Source organism: Bactrocera neohumeralis, chromosome 5, assembly GCF_024586455.1.
Source record: "Bactrocera neohumeralis isolate Rockhampton chromosome 5, APGP_CSIRO_Bneo_wtdbg2-racon-allhic-juicebox.fasta_v2, whole genome shotgun sequence".
In the NCBI taxonomy this organism is placed as follows: Eukaryota; Metazoa; Arthropoda; class Insecta; order Diptera; family Tephritidae; genus Bactrocera; species Bactrocera neohumeralis.
In genome coordinates, this window is record NC_065922.1 from 48,364,317 (window position 1) to 48,386,371 (window position 22,055).

General features: G+C 32.7%; 1 protein-coding gene across 6 annotated transcripts in view; it reads left to right on the forward strand.

The window, feature by feature from the left end:
* LOC126760535 (platelet-derived growth factor D) overlaps positions 1–22,020 on the forward strand; it is a 40,373-nt gene extending 18,353 nt beyond the window's left edge. For 4 of the 6 annotated variants that reach the window (XM_050476237.1, XM_050476238.1, XM_050476236.1 and 1 more), the window contains exons 2-8: positions 125–574; positions 14,020–14,125; positions 14,474–14,500; positions 14,577–14,893; positions 15,060–15,143; positions 16,026–16,133; positions 21,628–22,020. In XM_050476237.1, coding sequence (XP_050332194.1) covers positions 377–574; positions 14,020–14,125; positions 14,474–14,500; positions 14,577–14,893; positions 15,060–15,143; positions 16,026–16,133; positions 21,628–21,759 — 972 coding nt within the window. In that variant the 5' untranslated portion in view covers positions 125–376 and the 3' untranslated portion in view covers positions 21,760–22,020. Of the gene's footprint in view, positions 1–124; positions 575–14,019; positions 14,126–14,473; positions 14,501–14,576; positions 14,894–15,059; positions 15,144–16,025; positions 16,134–20,773; positions 21,175–21,627 lie in introns of those variants that run through there. The other 2 variants (XM_050476240.1, XM_050476241.1) reach the window with 2 other exon arrangements.
* Positions 22,021–22,055: the final 35 nt, after the last annotated feature.

Below are 22,055 nucleotides of genomic sequence, written 5' to 3' on the forward strand. Positions count from 1 at the left end.
AGGAAAATATAAATTTGTGGAAAGTGATAAATACATTTAACCTAAAAATCAAAACTAAACCCTTTTTATTTGATTTCATTACCAATCTACTCATATTCACAACTTTTCTTAATATCACTTGCAGCCAAACAGGTTCATTAGTTGAAATAACCCTTGATGCAAATTGCTAAGTGCGAACGTGTTTACCTGCCTGCTGTCTGTCTCAAACTCTTTATCACAACACTTAAGTGCCAAACTGTGATAGAAACACAATAAAAAACAAAGTTGTTAGAAAGTAAAAACAAAAAGGCCATAAATAATTAAAAACATTAACACTTCAGAATATCGGATTGATAGTTAAATTGAAAAGGCGTAGTGACAATTAAACGCAACGAAAATGCATATGAAACACGGGTGCACGTCGACGCCCTTACTGCTGTGGCTGACCGTCATCACATTTTCCGTGCTGTACAACAACATTGCATGCATAGAAATTCCAACACGTTTCCTATACAAGCGCAGCGCTGACGCGGATAACACAGCGGCGACTGGCGATGCTGGTGAGCGGGCGCGAACGGACGGCACAAGTGATGAGGTAAGTGAAATGAGGAAGGAATCTGAAGCAATAATATACATGTGTGTGTGTGTGTAGTATATATAAGTATAAACATATCGACAGGTTTTGATTAAAGTAGATTTATATTGTAATTTGCACTATGGGATCAAGTGCCTGTAGATATACTATAAAAGAAACCAAGAGTAAGAGAAACCATTAGAAAGCGCTAAATTACTTCAGGCTTTACTAAGCTAATCAACTTCTCAAGATAACAAGATAGATATTTTTATTAGAATACAAAAAACCGTCCGAATAAGTCTTAACAGAAAGAAAAACGAAAAATGTTTGCTCCTAAACTGGTCTGCGTTTGTTCTCTATATAGCTAACTCTTTGATACTCCGATTTCTTTAACTCGTCTGAACACAATGATTTCTGGAGATCTGAACGGTAGGTCTCTTCGGCGATGATAACCTCGTTTCAAAACTCTGCCGGTTTTCAAGTTTGGAAACAGAAATAAAGCACACAAGCCTAAATGGACTTGAAAATACAGTGGATAGCATCATTCTTTCAATTCGCCTATGTTGGTGGCTGAAGTGAACTTTTTCCTTTCCACAACGAGCAGGTTTTTCAGCTATTCGGTGGTGAATCAGCCTAATGCTACACAATTGTAGAACCGCGCAAAAACTCTACTCTACTCTACTGATTGCGCCGAAACTGCCGTGAAGTGGTCTCAGGTTGACACTTGTTGTCCGGCGTGTGAAAAATGGTCGACAGCTTTCCCATTGTCAATATTTCATACTGGATATGACATACGTGGTCGGTTGGGGAACCTAATATCTCAGTTATATGTATATATCGATTTTTAAAAAATCTCCGAAAGAAGGTGCGCGATATATATAACTGAGATATTAGGTTCCCCCAACAAACCACGTATGTCATATCCAGTATGAAATATTGACAATGGGAAAGCTCGTTGTGTTTTGCCCCGTAAAGCGTGGCTCAATAAAAAATCCACAAGCGACCGTTTGATTTCACTACGTAATTTCCCTTAATCGTAATCGAATCAATCACCAATTCATACATTGCTTCACGCTTCTAAACGCGACCAAAACCAAATTTCAAGTCCGATTGTGTCGCCACTGAGCGATAAGGCTAAGTAATTTAACGACCACCCTCGTACAATGTAGTTACAGATCACCCAAATCGTAAATACTTGGACTTGAAACCTCAAAGAAAGCTGTTCAACCATGTTCAATCATAACCCTTAAGGAGGTTATTTGCCTCTGTTTAATTCTAACATAATACCACAGAGATCAAGAAACAGTCAAACCAAGCTCTGAAGGAGATTAAGATACACGTACATGATTACAATGGTTATGAGCTATCATTCTCATCGATCATTTTTTAAATTTTGATGCAAATTCTTCATTTACAATTTGATTTTTATAGAAAAGTTTACATTGGCATAAGGCTTTCTTCGATTCGCCACTCGTCTGCTCAAGATTATTGCGCGCCATATTTTTTTTTTTTTTTAATTTAATTGAAATCAACAACAAAGTTATCGAGTTGAATTGTGGAAATGGAAAGTTTTTCCTTACAAGCACTTTATTTTGATCGATCGTATAATCATATAAAATTTCAGATCGATATCTTGAAAACTGGGGGACTAGTTCACGTATATACAGACGGACATGGCTAAATGGACTCAGCTTGTCAAGCTGAGCATTTACATATAGGTATTTCCTTTGCAAACTTAATATACCCTATTTAGTCGTCTAAAGTTATGGATTATTGATATTTTTTACTATATTTTGGAATTTTGACTGAGAGCGACCTTTGACAATAAAAAGTTTTTTTTTAAACTATACTTTTCTTTCAATATATCACGTACATAACTTATCTCTTCTATCAAATTCATATTCACATATGATAAAATATTCACACTTAAAGAGTCAAAACTCAAAAAATTTTCAAAATATTTTTTTTTAATATATCATTAACTTATCTATCTACACAAGAAATTTCATTAACTTCACTACCCTACTTAACTGAAAAATCACCATTAGATCTACTTTTGTGTTAATTGCGGCGGTTGATTGAAGATATGATTATGAATTACGATTTGGCTGGAAAATTTTAATATATTTTTCAGTTGAATATAATGAATAATTCTTTCTTCAGAATCCTCATCGTTTTCCAAGGCGTTAGAAGTCATAATCGTTTAGTCTGAAATATTCGGTTCGAAAATATCATGATCTTCTATAAATTCGTCTGAACAAATCTCATTATTTACCTCAATATAATTTGTAATAGTAACATTTGAAGGCATAATTGTATTACTATTTCTTATCCATAATTCGAAATCAGTTTCCATCAATATTTGATCATCGTCAATGTTTTGCCAAAAAATAAAGGTATTATATATTCGTCGTCACAAGCGGAATGTTGACCAAATCCAGCCTTTCAGAAGCAGTTGGCTCTTGAGTCTGCATCCTTTGTATGTATTTGCTAAATTGTTCACGTAATCTATAAGTGTAATATATAGTATATTTTGTTCGCCTCCATATGATTTTATGCCGTGGTCGAGCGGCTGCAATTTGGATGTTATATTATATTTTAATCGACCATTAGTTGGAAAAAGACCACTTCAGACTTTAATTTTCTTTGAACCTCTTTAGGATGTGCCACAATTATCAATGAATAATAACACTTTTCGTCTTGCATGTAAAAATTGATTCTCTAATCTGAATCCTTTCTTCAAAAAGGTGGCTGTTCATCCATTCATTTGCCAGTCATTTTCCTTATAATCGACAGACAACTATAGAACACAACGAAAGTAACGGGGATTCTGACTTTTGCCAATCGGAATTGGAATTTTAGTTTTTTCGACACCATTCATGTTTGCTGCCAACATTATTGCAACTTACTGCATACTATGTTTGCCATCTTTACATTTCTCGTTCTTAAATGTCAAGGTTTCGTCTGATAAGCATTTGAAAAACAATCCCGTTTCATCTGTATTAAAAATATCGGATTCTTTGTACTTTTACAAAAGATGAAGCAATAGTTCAGTTTGCCCTTTTTGGCAGTCCTCATCACAAACGGCATTGCTTTCACCGCCAAAAGTCTTTATAGCTTACACCATATCTGAAACGAAACATGAATTTTATTTTCACATTAGTTAATAATTTTATTTGTTAAACGTTTTGTTCTCTACCTTTGCTTCCATTTATCAAGCCACCCAGTGCTTGGCTTAAAATCTTTTTCACCAAATCGCTTTGCAAATTCCATGGCTTTCTCTTTCAATATCGCTCCAGATATAGTATTTGATCAATCCTTTCAAAAGTTTGCTTCTTTATTGTTTTGGAGGATGTTACAATAGCTGCTTTGTTTTTTACAATTGTGGAAATCGTACTCGCCGAAACACCGCCATTTATAGTCCTATCTTTTTGCACCACTTTCTATTTCTTTTATTAAGTTCACTTTTTCCTTAATTGACAAACATTTTAAAACACGTTTCAAATATGAAATAGCAACAAACCAGTGAATGCGAGTGAATACGATAGCTCTAAATATGACTAGAGAATCACGTGCCAATTTAAAAGTTCGATTTATGGAAGGAAATTTGTATGGAATTTTACTTCTGTTGGCAATTCAAGAGTTTGAATTATGAAGAACCTCGAGTTATAGAAGTTCGAGTTATCGAAGATCAACTGTATTTGACAAGTGTTGTGAATAAAAAATCTTATTTACGCTCCGTGCTACTTTTACCACCCACTGTAATTAATTTTTATCTCCCCTTGAGGTTTTGAATGGCATGGAATCTTATTTACATTACAGTAATCCAAACAAGATACTTATAAGCATATGTACGTAAACATATACACACAATCAAAAGCCTAGTAAAGCTCACTTAATTAACAAACTTAAACCTTAAGCAAATAAAAATTATAATTTATTATCAATTCCAGTGAAATATGTGTATTTACATCGTTTTCAAATGGATTAGTTTATTGGAATTGCGCTCAATGTTGCTAATTAAACACGAAACAAATATATAAATATGTTTTCTCCACTGGTGTGTTTCTTTCATAAACATCTTTAATATTATTAGTACAAAAATGCATAGATGAATGGCGACAAAAATTTAATTAACTGATAAAATCCGCATTTTGCCATTTCTTACGTCAATTGAAAAGCGAAATGTAAAAGTAATTAATAATAAAACCGCAAATAAACGCCACACAAATCGAATCAACAAAGAAATCTGAAAGCAGTTAAAGACATAACTAGATAATGATTGGCGCTTTGCAGTTCCAACACGTCGCTATTGACTTTAGAAAAGCAGTAACTTCCGTTCATGACTCACGATCGGCCAAGAAATGAGACAAATGCCAGCAAAGCAAATAACTTAGCTTTGGCGCAGAAGAACAAAACAGTTGTATAAACTTAAACTATGTAATATGAAAGTTGAACTTTTGAAAGAAAAGTATAACGCAGAATACAGTTATGACAGTATAGACAGGAACAGCTAGTGATCATTTGATGTCAGGTCTGGACTATAAGGCGGATACATAAGAATCTACACATACGTAAATTTATATGTATGTATTTATACAAAAATGGGATGCAAGCCTAAATCGCGAAGCTTTTGGCGAGTCACTATCGAAATGTGTAGCCTGGCGTTGGCCTGATGGAATACAATTCCTTTCCTATTAACCGAAGTTAACGTTTCTTTCAGACGTCCAATTGTTGACAGTGTACGTCCGAATTAAGAGTTTGGCCGGAGGGTAGCAGTAAATATTAGATGATTCTTTGCCAATCCCACATAACTCATAGCATAACCTATCAGTTTAAAACTGGTTTGGTCAGCGCCTGGATTCAACCAAGGTTTCTGGTTTACGTTGTCATTAGTTACTCACCTTTCATCACCAGTAACTATCCACTTCAGAAAAAGATGGCAGATATAAAATCGGCCCATTAAGTCTTTTTGCGTTAAGTCCTGTGGCACCCATACATTGTGCTCCTTTTTATATTCAGCTTCATTTAAATAATTCCAAACGTGCAATTCAATACTTTTGGGTAGCCGGCATATTATAACCCGTGTGATAATTTCTGTTTTAGCAAAAAATAACTGGCTCTAAATATCGTAAATCTATTAATTGCCCTTCTAATACACCCTATCAAAATCTATGTTCAATCAGAACTCCAGGTCAACTAGTTGTTTTCGCAGAAGACTTATATATATTGCAATTTTCGAAAAGAAGGCGCGCTATAAGAGGCAATCGCCTACACATATTAGGTTGTTCAATAAGTCGTTCGATAAAAGAGGGTACACTCTTCATGTGAACGTATGTGAAGTTTCATTTCAATCTGTCAATTCATTCTTTGTTTACAAGCCATTTAGTGTCGTGACAGAAATCATAGCCAAAATACAGGATATGGTTTTGGAAGATCGTCGATTGACTGAAAGAGATTTAATAGAGGCTCCTCACATCTTATTAGACAGTGTAAGCAATATTTTAAGTGAAATTTTGGGTTTTAGAAAGCTGTGTGCACAATGGGTGCCGCATTCGCTAACAATAGAACAAAAAGACATTCGAATGCGACTTTCTCAGCAATATTTGGAGCGTTTTAAAAAGGATAAAGTGGATTTTGTGCGTCGATTCATCGCTATGGATGAGACTTGGGTCTGTCACCATGATCCTGAATCAAAACAATAGGCTAAAGAGTGGTGTGAACCTGGTTGTTCGGCTTTGAAACGAGTTCGTGCTCGGGAATCGGCCAAAAAGTTTATGGCATCAGTTTTTTCGGATGCGAGAGGAATTTGCTTGTGGATTACTTGCAAACTGGTAAAACTTTTAATTCTGAATATTATTGCAATCTTTTGGACCAGTTGAAGGAAAAAATTCGTGAAAGAGACCCGGTTTGCAGAAGAAAAAAATCCTTTTTCATGAGGACAATGCCTCTGTCATAAGAGTATCTTCACAATGGCTAAAATCCCTGAATTAAAGTTCGAATTGTTGGAGCATCCACCGTATTCACCAGATTTGGCTTCCAGCGACTTCCATTTGTTTCCAGGACTCAAAAAATGTATACGTGGCAAGCGTTTTTCATCAAATGAAGAGGTCATAACGGCTGTTGAAGCGTATTTTGCAGACCTGCCGGATTCTCACTTCAGGGATGGGATCCACAGATTGGAGGATGATTGGAGCAAGTGTATTAATGTTCAGGGAGATTATACTAAATAATAAGGTGTATTTTGAATCATAAAATGGTGTTTTTCTTATCAAACGACACAACTTATTGAATAACCTAGTATTTCCTGTTGAAGTGTTGAAGCCAGAGAATATTCAAGTTCACATCATTTGGTCATATGAAATGGCATTTGACTTTTGATAATGATATTGATTGCGCTATTAATATGATCGATAGAGAGGAACTTCAAAAAATCTTTTATAGACTTTAACTTATAAAAATCTTGTTATTCTTGTTACCACGAAATTGTTTCTTTTGAACACTCTAAGTCTTACTTTCAGAGGTGGTACCGAATCTAAAAATAATTATCTGATTAGACAATATTAGAATATTTCATCAGTCATCAGTTGGCACATAAAAATCGGCTACACCTAGCTGGCTTCGAAAATGTAGAGTATTCATTTAAAAATCTTGTACAACAACTTGATGTAGAATACGACGACATGGCTTTTCCAACGCAATTAGCAAACGGAAAACTAACGGCAATATAAAGTCTATTTCATTGTTCCGAATATACAATGCGAAAGTCTGGCGCCCTTGGGAAAACGTGCTCGAAGCCCCGGGTACATTGGCACCAAGTAAAACAATTTTATGTGACTATTCATATTTTTTCCATAATTAAAATTAAATACATACTAAGCTTTAAGAAGAGATTCACAATATCTGGTTTTAACTGGTTCGAGAGGTTTACTACAAAACGAGTTTTTAGCGTTGATCCGGCGCTAGATTTCTAATGACAAAATGCTTAATGCACTTTTAATGCTTTAATTGCTTGTTAACTCAATATTCCACTTTCACATTAATAAACTTTCATAGAAATTATTGGAAAAATTATGCCGGAAAATTATTTACAGGGTGGGCCAAAAGCTTCTTACTTTCTAAACTTATGTCGTTCTTTGCTGTTTATTATTATTCTTAAGCCTTTATATTAAAGACTGGCAGATTTTTTGAGGAAGTGATTATAGACAGACTTTCGTGAAAAATGAAAATCTTCCAATGAAAAATTGGAACTACTGAAGCTTAGCACAGTAAAAGCCAAGTTAGTGCACTGATATCTACAGCAACAACAGAGTTATTTGCCCCTACCAACAAGTAAAAAATATGTTTCTTCCATTCTAAATCATTTTTAAAACTAAGCGCTTTTAGGTCACTCTTTATTTACCTGCAACGCTGTAGGTGCAAACGTGTTAATCACTTGAAATTAAAAATCAGACAATTAACGGTGTTAAGCAACGCAAAGGGGCATCGAAATGCACATACAGATGTTAACATGTGCAATCAATTACGAGCATTTCACAAACAGTTCAGGTAGCGCATCCGCTCTATTTTTTTGCACTCACTCATGACATTGCAGTGAGTCGCCACTGAACGCGTCATTGGTAATTTCCGCCAACTCGAGTAAATAAAAATCGCTGCAACATCAAATTCCGCTTAGCGTTGTACAAATTAAAATATTAGGGTGGTACTTGAAAGAAGGAATAATCACTTTTCTATCAGACTTCTCAACTTCCGACACCACTATCAATACTTTTGTTATTCGAAAAAACGAAATATCATCTGATCAAAGTTGACTTGGACTGCGCCTTTTAAACTGCGCCCGCAAACAGAATCTATACATTTTTTTTCTAGATAGGTGCAACTTTTTTTTTACATTCGTTTAAGGTTTCATGGCCATATATATAGTGGCACAAAGCATTTAGTGAAGTTCGTTAAGCCGTCGAAAACTTACCTCATGCGAGTCGTTCATCCACCTGTGTTAATAACGTCGAAAAATATAAGGAAACAAGGTTTAAAAATCGTCGTATTGGCTTCTGAGAGATAGCAGAGGATCTGAACATCTTTTATACATCAACTGAACACATTTTGGTTAATGTTTTGGGTAATCGTGTCAAAGCTAGGCCCGGTTTAAGGGGTTACATTCTTTGGGTAAAATGTAACCCCTTAAACCGGTTGTTTTCCTTTTTTGAACAATTTTTTTCTCGTGTAACAAATGAAATATTGTATTAGAATTTTTGTTGTTACAAACATACACTATTAACAAAGGAACTCTGAAATTTTTGAAAAAAATATTTTACACTCGGCCGTTGACCCGTCCGCGTTGGCAGGATAACTCCTAACAGGTTCATCTAATATGAAAACATACGTGTTTTAATTAAAACCTTAACTTAAAACTTGTACTAAGAAAAAAACTGAAAATTGTATTATTGCAGACATTTTTACAAAAAAATTAAAATTTCACGACATTTTTTTCTTCAAATAGTTGTAATCGAAAGAAAAACTCCTTCGTCCAAGTCTTTAAGAATTGTATCTCAAAGACCTGTGTAAAATTTCATGAAGATCGGTTGAGTAGCTCTCGAGAAATCTTGCCAGTTAAAGATGGCGCACTTAGCCTAGCTAGCCTCGAGCTACAAGTTCTCACGGCTGTATCTCCGAAACTATTTCTCGGATGAGCTTAAAAATTAAGGACAACATTCTAGAGGTGTTGTAGAATTCTATTAAATTATTAAAAAAAAAAAAATTTTGGAACCCTTAAACCCAAGTAATCCCTTATAACAAGTGTATGGAAAATTGGGTTAAGTGTTGGCTTGTTTGTGTGGACTCAAAATAAACCTATTTTTAAGGCGGATTTGTATTAAAATACGTGAAAATGTTGTATTTTATTTCAGTCCGTTTCAAATTTGATATATGTACATATAATTTTTTAATGAAGGTTAGGTTATGTTAAGAGGTCCTAACAGAGATCTCACTAGGACAATTTAGAACGCCGATCCGTTGTGATACCCAAAAGCCGAATATAAAGTCATAAGATACAAATGGACAAGGCGCTTTGATCAAAATTTTGTTGAGGCGGCTAATGGCAGTTTCGGTAAAAAATATTATAATCATTTGTCAACCACCCTAATATACAAAAGAAAGTATAGTTGGACTATCCGAAATAAGTGAGAACTGAAAGTGTACCAAAAAGAAACACCTGCTGGACTACATCACTCAACAGTTTGTGATTCAATCAAAGTGGCGCGTGCGAAGGCAGCCAACAATCATTGGCGCCTACTCTGGTTATTGGCTCCCCAACTGTTAACTGATTAACTAACTGCTTACCGGTTTGAACAAGCCACTTGCCAATGTTTACTTAAATATTTTATGAGGAATGTCGCGATGACTCACATAACTATATATAATATGTGCATATGTATGTACTACATGCATAAATACACGAGTTAATTTGCACGGCAACAAAAAATTGTGCGAAAATACGTCAAAAACAAAAAGCGCTACTGGCGAGTGTCTCATTACAACAACAGTAACATATAAATAACCATAAATATGCATATTACTTTAAACAAGCAAAAAAACCATAAAAATAAAATTTTAAAAAGCAATGTACGATCCAATAAAATAAAATAACTCGATTTTTATCAACCGATTTTTACAGACAAGATTTTTTACTGTGCATAGTAGGTGTCACAAGTAGGAAAATATTTAATGGCATATACATATTATATTAACATATTACAATACTTCTATAAGTACATACATATGTTTGTATATGAAAGTTTAAATTAATTTAATTGAATAATTTATCTGTGATTAGTTAGATATTAAACTTGTGTCAAGCGGGTTTTTACACCTTGCGGTTGAATTGTAACGCTTTCATAGAGAATGTGCGGGAATTCACCCAGTAGTTGAGATCTTTTATGATATGAGATTACAATCTTCATATATGAGTGTATGTATATACATACATATACACATCGCACGTATATACTTCTAAATTAAACTGTTTTAAACTAGAATGAAAAGTAGAAAGTGGTGAATTTGGTACTTAATTCACATCTTCGCTGCATGCTGTCCACCAGTTTTTGAAATCGTTCTTTTGGGATTCAATACCAAGCCTCCTCAAATTCAGCCCATAAATCATATACAATTTTTTGAATTTTATGTTTGCTTTTTTGGTCTTGACATCATTCCATTCTATTGAATTCAGATCCGAGCTTTGCGCAGAACAATCCAATATTCTAACTTTTTTATTGTCGAGCCAATGCTTTACTACCTACTACCTACTGTGCCCAAAAAATAAGGTGACATTGTATTTATTTTGAAAGTTCTTTATTTATTCTTCCAAATCAATTTCATCCCCTTCAAAGTAATCCCCTCCCGATGCAATGCACTTATGCCAACGGATTTTCCAATCTTCGAAACACTGGTTGTAGTCACTTTCCGGGATGGCCTTCAGTTCCGTCTTCGCTGCGGCTTGAATCTCCTCTATCGTATAAAAACGGTGTCCCCGGAGCGGTCTTTTGAGCTTGGACCGCACGGGATCAGGTGAATACGATGGTTGCGGAACGATATGGGTGGAGTTTTTGGCGAAATGATAACGAATTACGAGGGCAGTATGGGATGGTGCATTATCGTGGTGTAAAAACCAAGAATTGTCTTTCCACAATTCCGGCCTTTTTAGGCGGATAGCGTTACGCAAACGACGCATAACGTTCAAATAGTATTCCTTGTTGACTGTTTGACCGGTTGGAAGGAATTCATAATGCACAACACCACGATAATCGAAGAAAACAGTCAACATGACCTTGATTTTTGAGCGACTTTGGCGCGATTTTTTTAGTCTCGACTCTCTTTTGGCACGATATTCGCTCGATTGATCGGTTGGTTCGGGGTCGTAAGCAAAGATCCAAGTCTCATCGCCAGTTATAATGCGTTTCATAACACCCTAGTAGTCAGAAAGCATCGTTTCACACACTTCAACGCGACGCCTTTTTTCCAAAAAATTCAATGCTTCGGTAACAGTCGAGATTTGACGCGCTTGAGGCCCAAAACATCCTTCAAAATGGTATTGGCTGAGCCTTTCGATATGCCAATTTCATCAGCAAGGTCTCTAATTGTTAATCGACGGTTTTTCAACACCAAATCTTTGATTTGTTGAACGTGAGTTTCGTCGGTTGAGGTTGATGGTCGCCCTGGACGCTCTCGTCTTCGACACGTTCACGGCAGTAATGAATATTTTGACATGAAATTTGACATAAATGTGACTGACAGTACTACCAACCTAAAAATAAAAATAATTCTCCAAATCCTTCGACGCGCGCAGTTTAAATTCAAATGTCACCTTATTTTTTGGGCACTTCGAATCATTGTCTTGCATAAAAGCACAGTTTATGACAAAAGATGGGACATGAATTCAAATACAAATGGCTCCATTTTATTTTTCAGTATATCCAAATACTGAAATGAATGGTAAAATGGACCGGATTTTACCATTTTTTCGAACAATTGACCTGACGTCATGCCATGAAAACGCGCCCCAAACTATGATACTTCCACCGCCGTGCTTAATAGATTTTTTGATATACCGTGGTTAAGGACCATGTTTTTCCATCTGGATTCATCCAATTTATCTTGGTTTTGTCGCTCCAAAGCACGTTCCTCCAAAATTGTGTCTCTGTGGTCCTTTGCAAATGGCGGTCGAATTTTGATGTGGCGTTTTGACAGGAGTGGTTTTTCTCCTGCTAATTCGTCCAAAAAGTTCAGCTCCATTGAGTCGTCTTCCTATAAGCATTCTGGGTACGTCCACACTATATTCGTCATTAACATCGATCATAATTTCTCCAGCTGACTTAAAAGAATCTTCTTTTGCTCTTCCGTACTATGGTGTTGTCAACACTTACTTATATCGGCTTTATGTGGTCTTACGTTCTTGGTAGGTTTTTGTTGACACAAGATGGGTCTTGTTTGTTGCATAAAGAGCATTTTTCGTGTTCAATGCATTATTTCAGCAATTTCGGCAGGAGCATTCCCTTTTTTGCTTATATCGCACATAAGCGCTTTATTTTCCGGCGTGCAATGTTTTGCCCTTCCCATTTTAATGAAATATCGACGAAATAATTATTGATTCGCAAAATTAAATTAAAAAACGCGAGAACTTCCCACAAAATTGGAAATAAATTGCGAACTTAAAAATGTGGTATTTATGCTTCAAATCAAAAATTTAATAGAATAGGGTTTTTTAATTTGATTGGATTCGAATTTGTGCTATTTTTATGTCCATGGCTGTAAGTGAACTAGTCCCTCAGTTTCTGAGATATCGATCTAAAATTCTGCACACGTCCTTTTTTCACCAACAATCAGCTCATTTGTCGGAACCGCTGAAATCGGACCACTATAGCATATGACAGTCATATAAACTGACCGATCAGAGCCTTTTTTATTTTACAATATGTCTTCACGTAACTTGGTATAGATTCCGATTTCCGAAGATATTTGACAGATCGGACAACTATACCAACACCAAGTCACGAGGGGCACTTTAATCCTACTTTTTTCGAAATACGTTCGAGTTTGCTGCTAGTGTCATATTTTTAAATATGTTCCACTTAAGACGATCTCTTTGCACTTACTGTCAACGGAATATGAAAACTTATTTAAGGCTTATTAGATTAGACCACGCCTCATAGGTTTCTTTGCATTCCTCTGTAAGCTAAGGAACCATAAAGGAGTAGTGGAAAGGATTTTAACCACTCTATATTCGGTCCGATAAGTTTTTAGCCTAAAAAAAGACAATTTCGTAAAATTTGATCATTTCTAAACGTAGTATCCGTTTAATCCGGTACCCCTTATCCAGAGTGCTTCAACTCCGTTAAACCGTCTGAGTATACATTTTTTGAAGTTCTGAAAGGTAGGCCTATACCAACGATGATCAAGTGGTTAAAACAAAATTACGACTCCAATGCAGCCGAAATTTTAATGTATCATTTACGAGAATATAGAAGCGGGGGATTAAGTACATTATCGGAACGCTATGTAAACGATAGTAGAGTACTTAAGAAAGGCTATACTTAAAAAGGGGAATTGCCCACTTCTAAACAAAATATCACAGTAATAAAGGCATCTCAAGCGCTGCTAAAATGTAAATATATTAAGTATACAGTTGAGTGTGCTTAATATAACTTTTTCCCTCAAGTAGTTACCTTAATTAGATTAAATATGAAATTCCATATGCGATTGTGTTCTTCAGCGTGAATAAGGCGCTGAAAGCCAAAGATTGAAAAACCCAGGTATAAAAGTGACAATGCAATAAGCAAGCATGGTAGAAGAGATCAGCAATTAGAGCATATGTAGGTTAGAATAACTGCAGAATTTTATTAATATTTCTTACTAATAAGTTCCTTAAAATAAATTTCCATTACTAATGAAGCATTAAATACATTTTTTTCTAGAATATGTTAACCTTCTACAAAGAGCTGGCCAATGTGACAGATGTAGAGGACTTAATAGAACGCTTCGTCGATAAGGATAGCATTGATCCCCAGCTAGGCTTGCAAGGTGAGTGTAATGTATAGCTAAGTATTTCCAGACATGAAGTCATTGACGAAATTATTTTGATTTTTATTGAACGTAAATTCCCGGCATACATTAAGAATTTAAAATTGAAAACCACATTAAAAATGAGACAGACGCGGTGAACAATGCAAATTAATTTGGCAACCGACGCACGTTGACGATGACAAGGTTATTACGCTATGACGTAGAGAATATGGGTAATGCGAACACGAACTGATAAAGCATGTTTCTTTAAGCTTATTTTAGATTTTAGCTACTGTATGGAGACTCTTTTCTAATATTTTCTATCAGCCAATTAATATTTGTCTCTTTTCTTATTCATCTTTACAGACACCTTCAGACGCAGTGTGGAGCGCGGTAAGCCAACGTCTACGCTTTGCCAATTCATGCATTCCAGTTAATAAATTTCTTTTTTCTTTTCCCCCCAATTCAGCTAATGTAGTACAAGCTAAGTCGGCTGCTTGCATGCCCGAGAGCACCGTTGTGCCGCTCATACCGCTGGAGTCCTCGAATGATCCAAAAATCGACTATTTTCCAAAGTGTACGCGTGTGAAGCGCTGCGGCGGCTGCTGTGGCTCCCAACTGATGTCGTGTCAACCTGCCGAGACGGAGACAATCAACTTTGAGGTGATTCCTTTTGAAGTGGTCGGCGGCAGAAAAATGCGCCTTCGTGGCAAGGATATTGTCGTAGTCGAACAGCACACGAAATGCAAATGCGACTGTCGCATTAAGGCGGAGGTAGGTAGTCGGGTATGGTCGCTTTTATGCTTTTACTTTGCTTTTCGTAGTTGTTGTTAGCGCCAACGAAATGAGCTTTGTTGCAATTGCTATATGTATGCATGTGCGTTTTTAGGAGTGGTGATGGTAGTTTTTAAGATATATGTACCTATGTACTTATATCAGCTAATTTTTACAGGACTGCAAGCAATATCAGAGATATCGGCCGGACAAGTGCAGCTGTGAGTGTACAAATGAAGATGCGATGCAGAAATGCTATGAGGTTAGTATGAAGTAGTGATGAAATATTATGTGGAACTAACGGGTGATCCAAGTAGAGGTACTTTTTTTGACAGATCAAGCGTGTCAACCTGTAATGCTATGAAAACTCACGTTCTGTAAACAATGTACAAGTATTTCGCGCGCTTTGCTCAGATTACTCCTTTTATTCTTCATTATTGGCGTAGACACCGCTTACGCGCTTATAGCCAAGTTTACAACAGCACGTGAGTCGTTCTTCCTTTTCGCTCTTTGGTGTCAATAGGAGATTCCAAGTTTAGCCAGGTCCTTCTCCACTTGGTCTTTCCAACGAAGTTGAGGACTTCCTCTACTTCTCTCTGCGGGTACTGCATCGAATCCAAGAAGATCCGACTTATTCGAGCCAAATTTTGTTCAGCGATGAGGTCCATTTCTGGCTCAATGGGTATGTAAACAAAAACAAAATTTCGCATTTGGGACGTAGAGCAACCTGAAAATATTCAAGAGCTGGCGATTCATACAGAAAAGCAACGGTTTGGTGTGGTCTGTTTGGTTCTGTAAAGTCCAAAATCTATGCGGACAATCCCGCTTCTATACAGGCCTTGAGCAAAACATCACGCGTGTCATTCGCCAGTTACCAATAGAAATGCTCGAACGAGTCAACGAATATTGGACTCATCAGATGGACCATCTGAGACATACACGTGGCCAACATTTGAAAGAGATAATCTTCAAAAAATTTATGCCTAAGAATATTATTTCAAATGATAATAAACATATACCATTCATTTGGTTGTTTTTGTTTTTTTTTTTTTCTTAACAAAAACCGCGAAATGGATCACCCTTCATAATAAGTAAATCATTAAAATGTTAATGTTTTTTTTACATATTTTTATTAAATTTCCAGCAAGGACACAAATACTGGGATGATACGGAATGCCGTTGTGTCTGCCGTGACAGCCAGTCCTGTACGACCGGCACGATATTTGACGACAGTCAATGTGCCTGTATCGATGTGAGTACTCACAACTAAAGTGTACATTAAATAATCAAACAAAAAAGTATTTGTAAATAAATTAATGCCATAAGCCATTCAATAGAGCAAGTAATAAGGTCGAATTTCGGTAGCAGTTCATATTTTTATACCCAAGGGCTAAATATATTAATCTATATGATGGTTTTTGAACTCGAGATCATGTCAAAAAAATATTATAACACAAGAAGACAAAAAGACAGAAATTACTTATTCACATATAAAATCTACCAGTGGTGAATGTCACATTTCAATATTGTGGAATGCGGATCTATCCTTATATATAATTTGTATATATTTAATTTGAACCGAGATATTTATTGAGAAGTTCACTTTTTACGACGAATTGAAACGATTCGCCGAAACGTTGTGGTTCGACTTCGTTTCAGGAAAGAGTTTCGTAGGTTTAGGTTCGACTATAGAAATTAGTTTGGGTTTGAAAATGCGAGAAATGTTAATGTTGAAAGGGGTCATGTAGTGATTTAAAGCAAACCTCTCCTCAGTACCAACCTCTTTTGGTGTTTGCTGCAGAAAACGGTATTCTTTGTGTTGAGCTGGACCGTTTTGGATCTTGATTTCCCCCAACCACATTTTGTTGTTCTAGGTCCTGTTTGGTTGGTAAGGCAACTTAATTGTCATCAAAATCAACTAACGGGAAGGGTGGTCGAACTATTAGGAAAAGTATGGTAGGTGAGTTGGTTTCGTAGGGCATGCAAAGAGGTGATTAGAGTCATTATGGAACTCATTGAACTTAGGTAATTGATTCGGTATGTTGGGATCATTTTTGGAAAACTACTAGTTTAATCTGCTATAGTTTGTAGAACGAGAATCGCAAGATATCTCGAGTTCTTTTTTCGCTATGGTTTGATTCCAAGGACGCCATTACGCCATTCACTGGGAGCAATTTAGTGAAGGACGCTTTCTTCGCAAACAGGTGGTGATTTGACTCCCAGAATATAATTTACAGAAAAAAAGTGAATGAATATGTTGACTATCATGCCACAAATACCTTTACTGTACCTATTTAAGTGACACAGTGGACCGTTTTTTCTGTCTTTTCTGCAAATGCTGTCAACTAGGTATTCGAGGTTTTTTTTTGCGATAGTTTCCATCATCAATGAAAGTGATGATGGCTCTGTTTATGAGTAGCTGTGTATGGTCATTAGTATAGATCGCTTCCGACAGGTCCGGTTCTACTATTGTTGGATGAATTTTAATGTAGGTAAGGATTAGTGAATTTAATATTGCGAGTGAATGTCGTGAATAAACAAGTCTCAGGTTAACCTTTAAGGCCGCAAGTTCTATTTTATTGAAATTTGCGCATAGTTTAATCGACAAAGCGGAACAATTTTTGGTGTTATGACTCGGTTTAGGTAAGTTCCCTCTGTTCGATTTTGAAGAATTAAAAAGTTTTGAAATGTTAACTTTTCCAATGGAACTCTATTTCTTAAATTATATTTTTGGTTTCGGAGCTTTTGACAAGTTCCGGTGATCTCTCCCTAGATTCATTTGTGTGATATTTGCCAAACCAAGCGAAAGACAAAAATATATATTTCGAAAGGGTATAAAGATGTGTTCTGGAAAATTTTGCTCATATCATTTACCATTGTAAATTGAGAAACTTACATACATGCAAACATAAAGGTAGTTAAAATAATTGGCGTAGCGGTATAAGGGAGTTGAGTTTATCTATTTGTACTTATATGGTGACATGTTAGCTTTAACTGTAATTTATAAAAATTACACAACGTTTATACATATCTATACATATATGTACATACATATACACTTATGTACATTTATATAGGGTGTTGGTGTAATTACGTAATTACGAAGTATATAATAGGGATTACTATAAAAGTTGTGATATGTTAATTACGATATATTTTCTTTTCAATTACAACAAAAAGTATGCTTAAATTATTATTTTAATTAAATAAAAAGTATTTTAATTATTACTAATTAATAAAAATTATTATTTTAATTGGAAATTAATATAAATTGTTTAATTAAATATAAAATTGTATATATACATGCAATAAGGTGTTCTAAAAATGCCGTTTTCCTATATACAAGTATTTAGTAGCTCACATATGTACATACCTAAAATAAATAAATCGTTAATATATAATAACAAATATATATATGAATAAAGTATCACAATTGCGCATAAAAAATTATAAAATTTTTTTTTATTAAAAATTAAATAAAAAAATTGTTTATATTAGGTGGAATATTATTTATGTATCTTAATTGAACTTTTAAAATGTTAAACGCTATTTAAAATTTGTACATATTATTTCTTAGTAAAATGCACAAAGTTGCTAATAACACGCACTATAAATTTTTTAAGCAGCAATTAACCTAAAACCACACGCAATACATCTGACTTGTAAAATAATTAAATTAATTAAAATTAATTAAATTAATTACAGAAAATTAAAAACGATTAAAATAAGTCGCAAATAAGACTTTAAAAATATTTTTTTTATTATTCTGTAAATCCGAAAATTCTAATTAAAAACAATTTTCAAATTGCTAACCTCAAATATTAATCATAAATTTTGAATTAAACAAAAAACGGATTGAAATTATAAAAAATTTAATCCGAAAAATTAAAAATAAAATTTTTAAACTTAACGTCAAAATTAGAATTAATAACAGAAATCTAATTTACAATGCATTTTTAAATTAATCAATTCACAATCCTGCTTTAAAATAATTAATTAATTAAATAAGAAATTAATTTGTTGGTAAATAATTTACTAATAACATTTTATTAAAAAATAAAATTAAATTAAATAAAAAAATAATTATTTATTTAACAGTCAATTAATTTTTTATTTTTAATGAAATAATTTTTACTTAATTAACTAATTAGTTTTTTATTTAATTAATTTTGAATTAAGAAAAAAAAACGGATTGAAATTATAAAAAATTTAATCCGAAAAATTAAAAATAAAATTTTTAATCATAACGTCAAAATTCGAATTAATAACAGAAATCTAATTTACAATGCATTTTTAAATTAATCAATTCACAATCCTGCTTTAAAATAATTAATTAATTAAATAAGAAATTAATTTGTTGGTAAATAATTTACTAATAACATTTTATTATAAAATAAAATTAAATTAAATAAAACAGCCAATTAATTTTTTATTTCATTAATTTAATTTTTACTTAATTAACTAATTAGTTTTTTATTTAATTAATTTATTTATTTAGCAACGAATTATTTTTTATATTTAATATTAATTAATTATTTTAAATTTATTAATTAAAACAAAGGATTGAAATTGAAAAAAATTTAATCCAAAAAATTATAAATGAAATTTTTAATTCTAATTAAATAATTCGCTATCCTGCTTAAAAATAAAAAATTAAATTATTAAAAAATTAAAAAATTAATTGGTTATTAAATAATTAACTCATATTTTTTTATTAATTAATTATTTAAAATTTAAAAAATTTAATTTGTAATTTTTTATTTCATTAATTCAAATTAAATCTATGAAAGAATATTAGTCATAACAACCAATTAATCTTTTATTTAATTAATTTAAATTTTATTTATTTAGTTTAATTATTTAACAAGGAATCAATTTTTTTGTTTCTATTTAATTAATTAATTTAAAAAATTATAATTGATGAATTAATTAAATTTTGGTTGCAAATTGGTTGTCAAAAAATTATTTAATACTTAATCCTGCATAAAAATACCTAAATTAATTAAATAAAAAATTAATTGGTTGTTAAATAATTAACTAATAATTTTTTATTAATTAATTATTTAAAATTTAAAAAACTTAAATTGTAATTTTTTATTTCATCAATTCAAATTAAACCTATAATAAATTATTAATAGCTATAACAACCAATTGATCTTGTATTTAATTAATTTAATTATATTTCTAATTAATTATTAATTGTCAAAAAATTAATTAATACTTAATCCTGCATAAAAATACCTAAATTAATTAAATAAAAAATTAATTGGTTGTTAAATAATTAACTAATAATTTTTTATTAATTAATTATTTAAAATTTAAAAAACTAAAATTGTAATTTTTTATTTCATCAATTCAAATTAAACCTATAATAAATTATTAATAGCTATAACAACCAATTGATCTTGTATTTAATTAATTTAATTATATTTCTAATTATTTTTAATTTTAATTAATTTAAAAAACTATAATTAATGAATTAATTAAAATTTAATTAAATAAAAAAATAAAATTTAATTATATTTCTAATTAATTAATTAATATAAATTTTAATTAATTAAAAAATTATTATTAATTAATTAATTAAATTTTTATTAATTAAGTAAAAAAAATTGGTTGCTAAATAATTAAATTTATTACATAAAAAACTAATTTGTTGTTAAATAATAAATTTATGTACATACACAAAAAAAATTTGTTTAAGCCATATTTTTGTATAATTCATGCTTCTGTCACTTCATGCAGTTAATTAAACAGCAAAATTTAACGAAAAAGCTTAGCTTACACATAATGTATATTACATCTTTCACAATTTGCCTTAACACAACACTTAATTATGCAGAAAAATATTTTTTTATTGTTTTTGTTTATTTTTTCTTGATTTCGTTTTAGATAAACCAGATTGAATACGCGGTGTAAAATTAGTTGAAATAGCACACAGACTAAGAATAAAACCAAAAAAAAAAAAACAAATTTAAAAAAAAAATTAGTAAACTGACGCTAAAATGCAACACTGTGTATTAAGAACAAAAAACAACAAATGAAACACTTAACATTTCGATAAAAAAAACCGTAAACTATAATGCGACTAGTGCAATTATATAATATATTTTTGTAAGGAAACACATACACACAATTACAAAATACTATTATGAATGTAGTATGTATGTATGAATGTTTTCATAAACTCAATATGTACATATAATACAATATAAATGGGCTTAATTAGCACTTGTGATTCACATTCTAAATGAATATTACAAATAATTACTACTTGTTTAAGGCATTTTAAATGAATTTTTGTCTTGAAAGTAACAAAAGCATTTATACGCTAACATAAGTGAGTATATTTTTGAGTGGTTTTTTGTGTTTCCAGCCCCACTGACGCTTCTCTACCACTTTTAATTTAAAAACTTTTGTGACATGTTAACATTTCCTGCCTCACTTACCAGCCGTTTCCCTAATGTTTTTTTAAACAAAAAGCTAACGCACACAAAAATTGGCACTCAAACAGCTTACTAACACACGTCATAACAGTAATTTACTATATAGTGTGTAGACTCTGGAGGTCTGCTTAAGCTTGCTCTATCACCTTTTTTCCAAATTGCGCTTTATACTTACATACATATAGACTTACTATATATTAAAACAATTAAACTAATATTTTTCAAAACGTTTGCAAATTCAATTAAACTCATCTTTGTATGTTTGCACCTTTTCTGCTTCATTTTTCCCGCTCAAAACAGATCACTGACGATGGCAGCAACACTAAAAGTGCAAGTTCTAGTTCACCGACACTGCTCGATCGCCGGCGTTTCATAGTCAAGGCCATACCCGTTGAGGTGAAACCGGATGATAGCACACGTTATTCTGTCTAAAACCACAAAGAAAGAGGAAAACTAAGAAAGTTAAGGAAAGAAAGAAATAAATAAAAGGAAAGGAAGAAAGAAATGGAAATAATGAAAGTAAATTAAATATAGGAAGAAAGCTACGAGAAAACTAGGAAGGCAAAGGATACAAAAAAAGTGAAGAAAAAACAAAATTTGGAAGAGAGCAATATGTGCGTGGCAGTAGTATGAATTTAATGCATGTTTTATTGTAAATAAAATAAAAATAATTTAATTTTCAGTATTCGTTAATTGCAAGTTTTTTAGGTTTAAAATTACTATTCGTA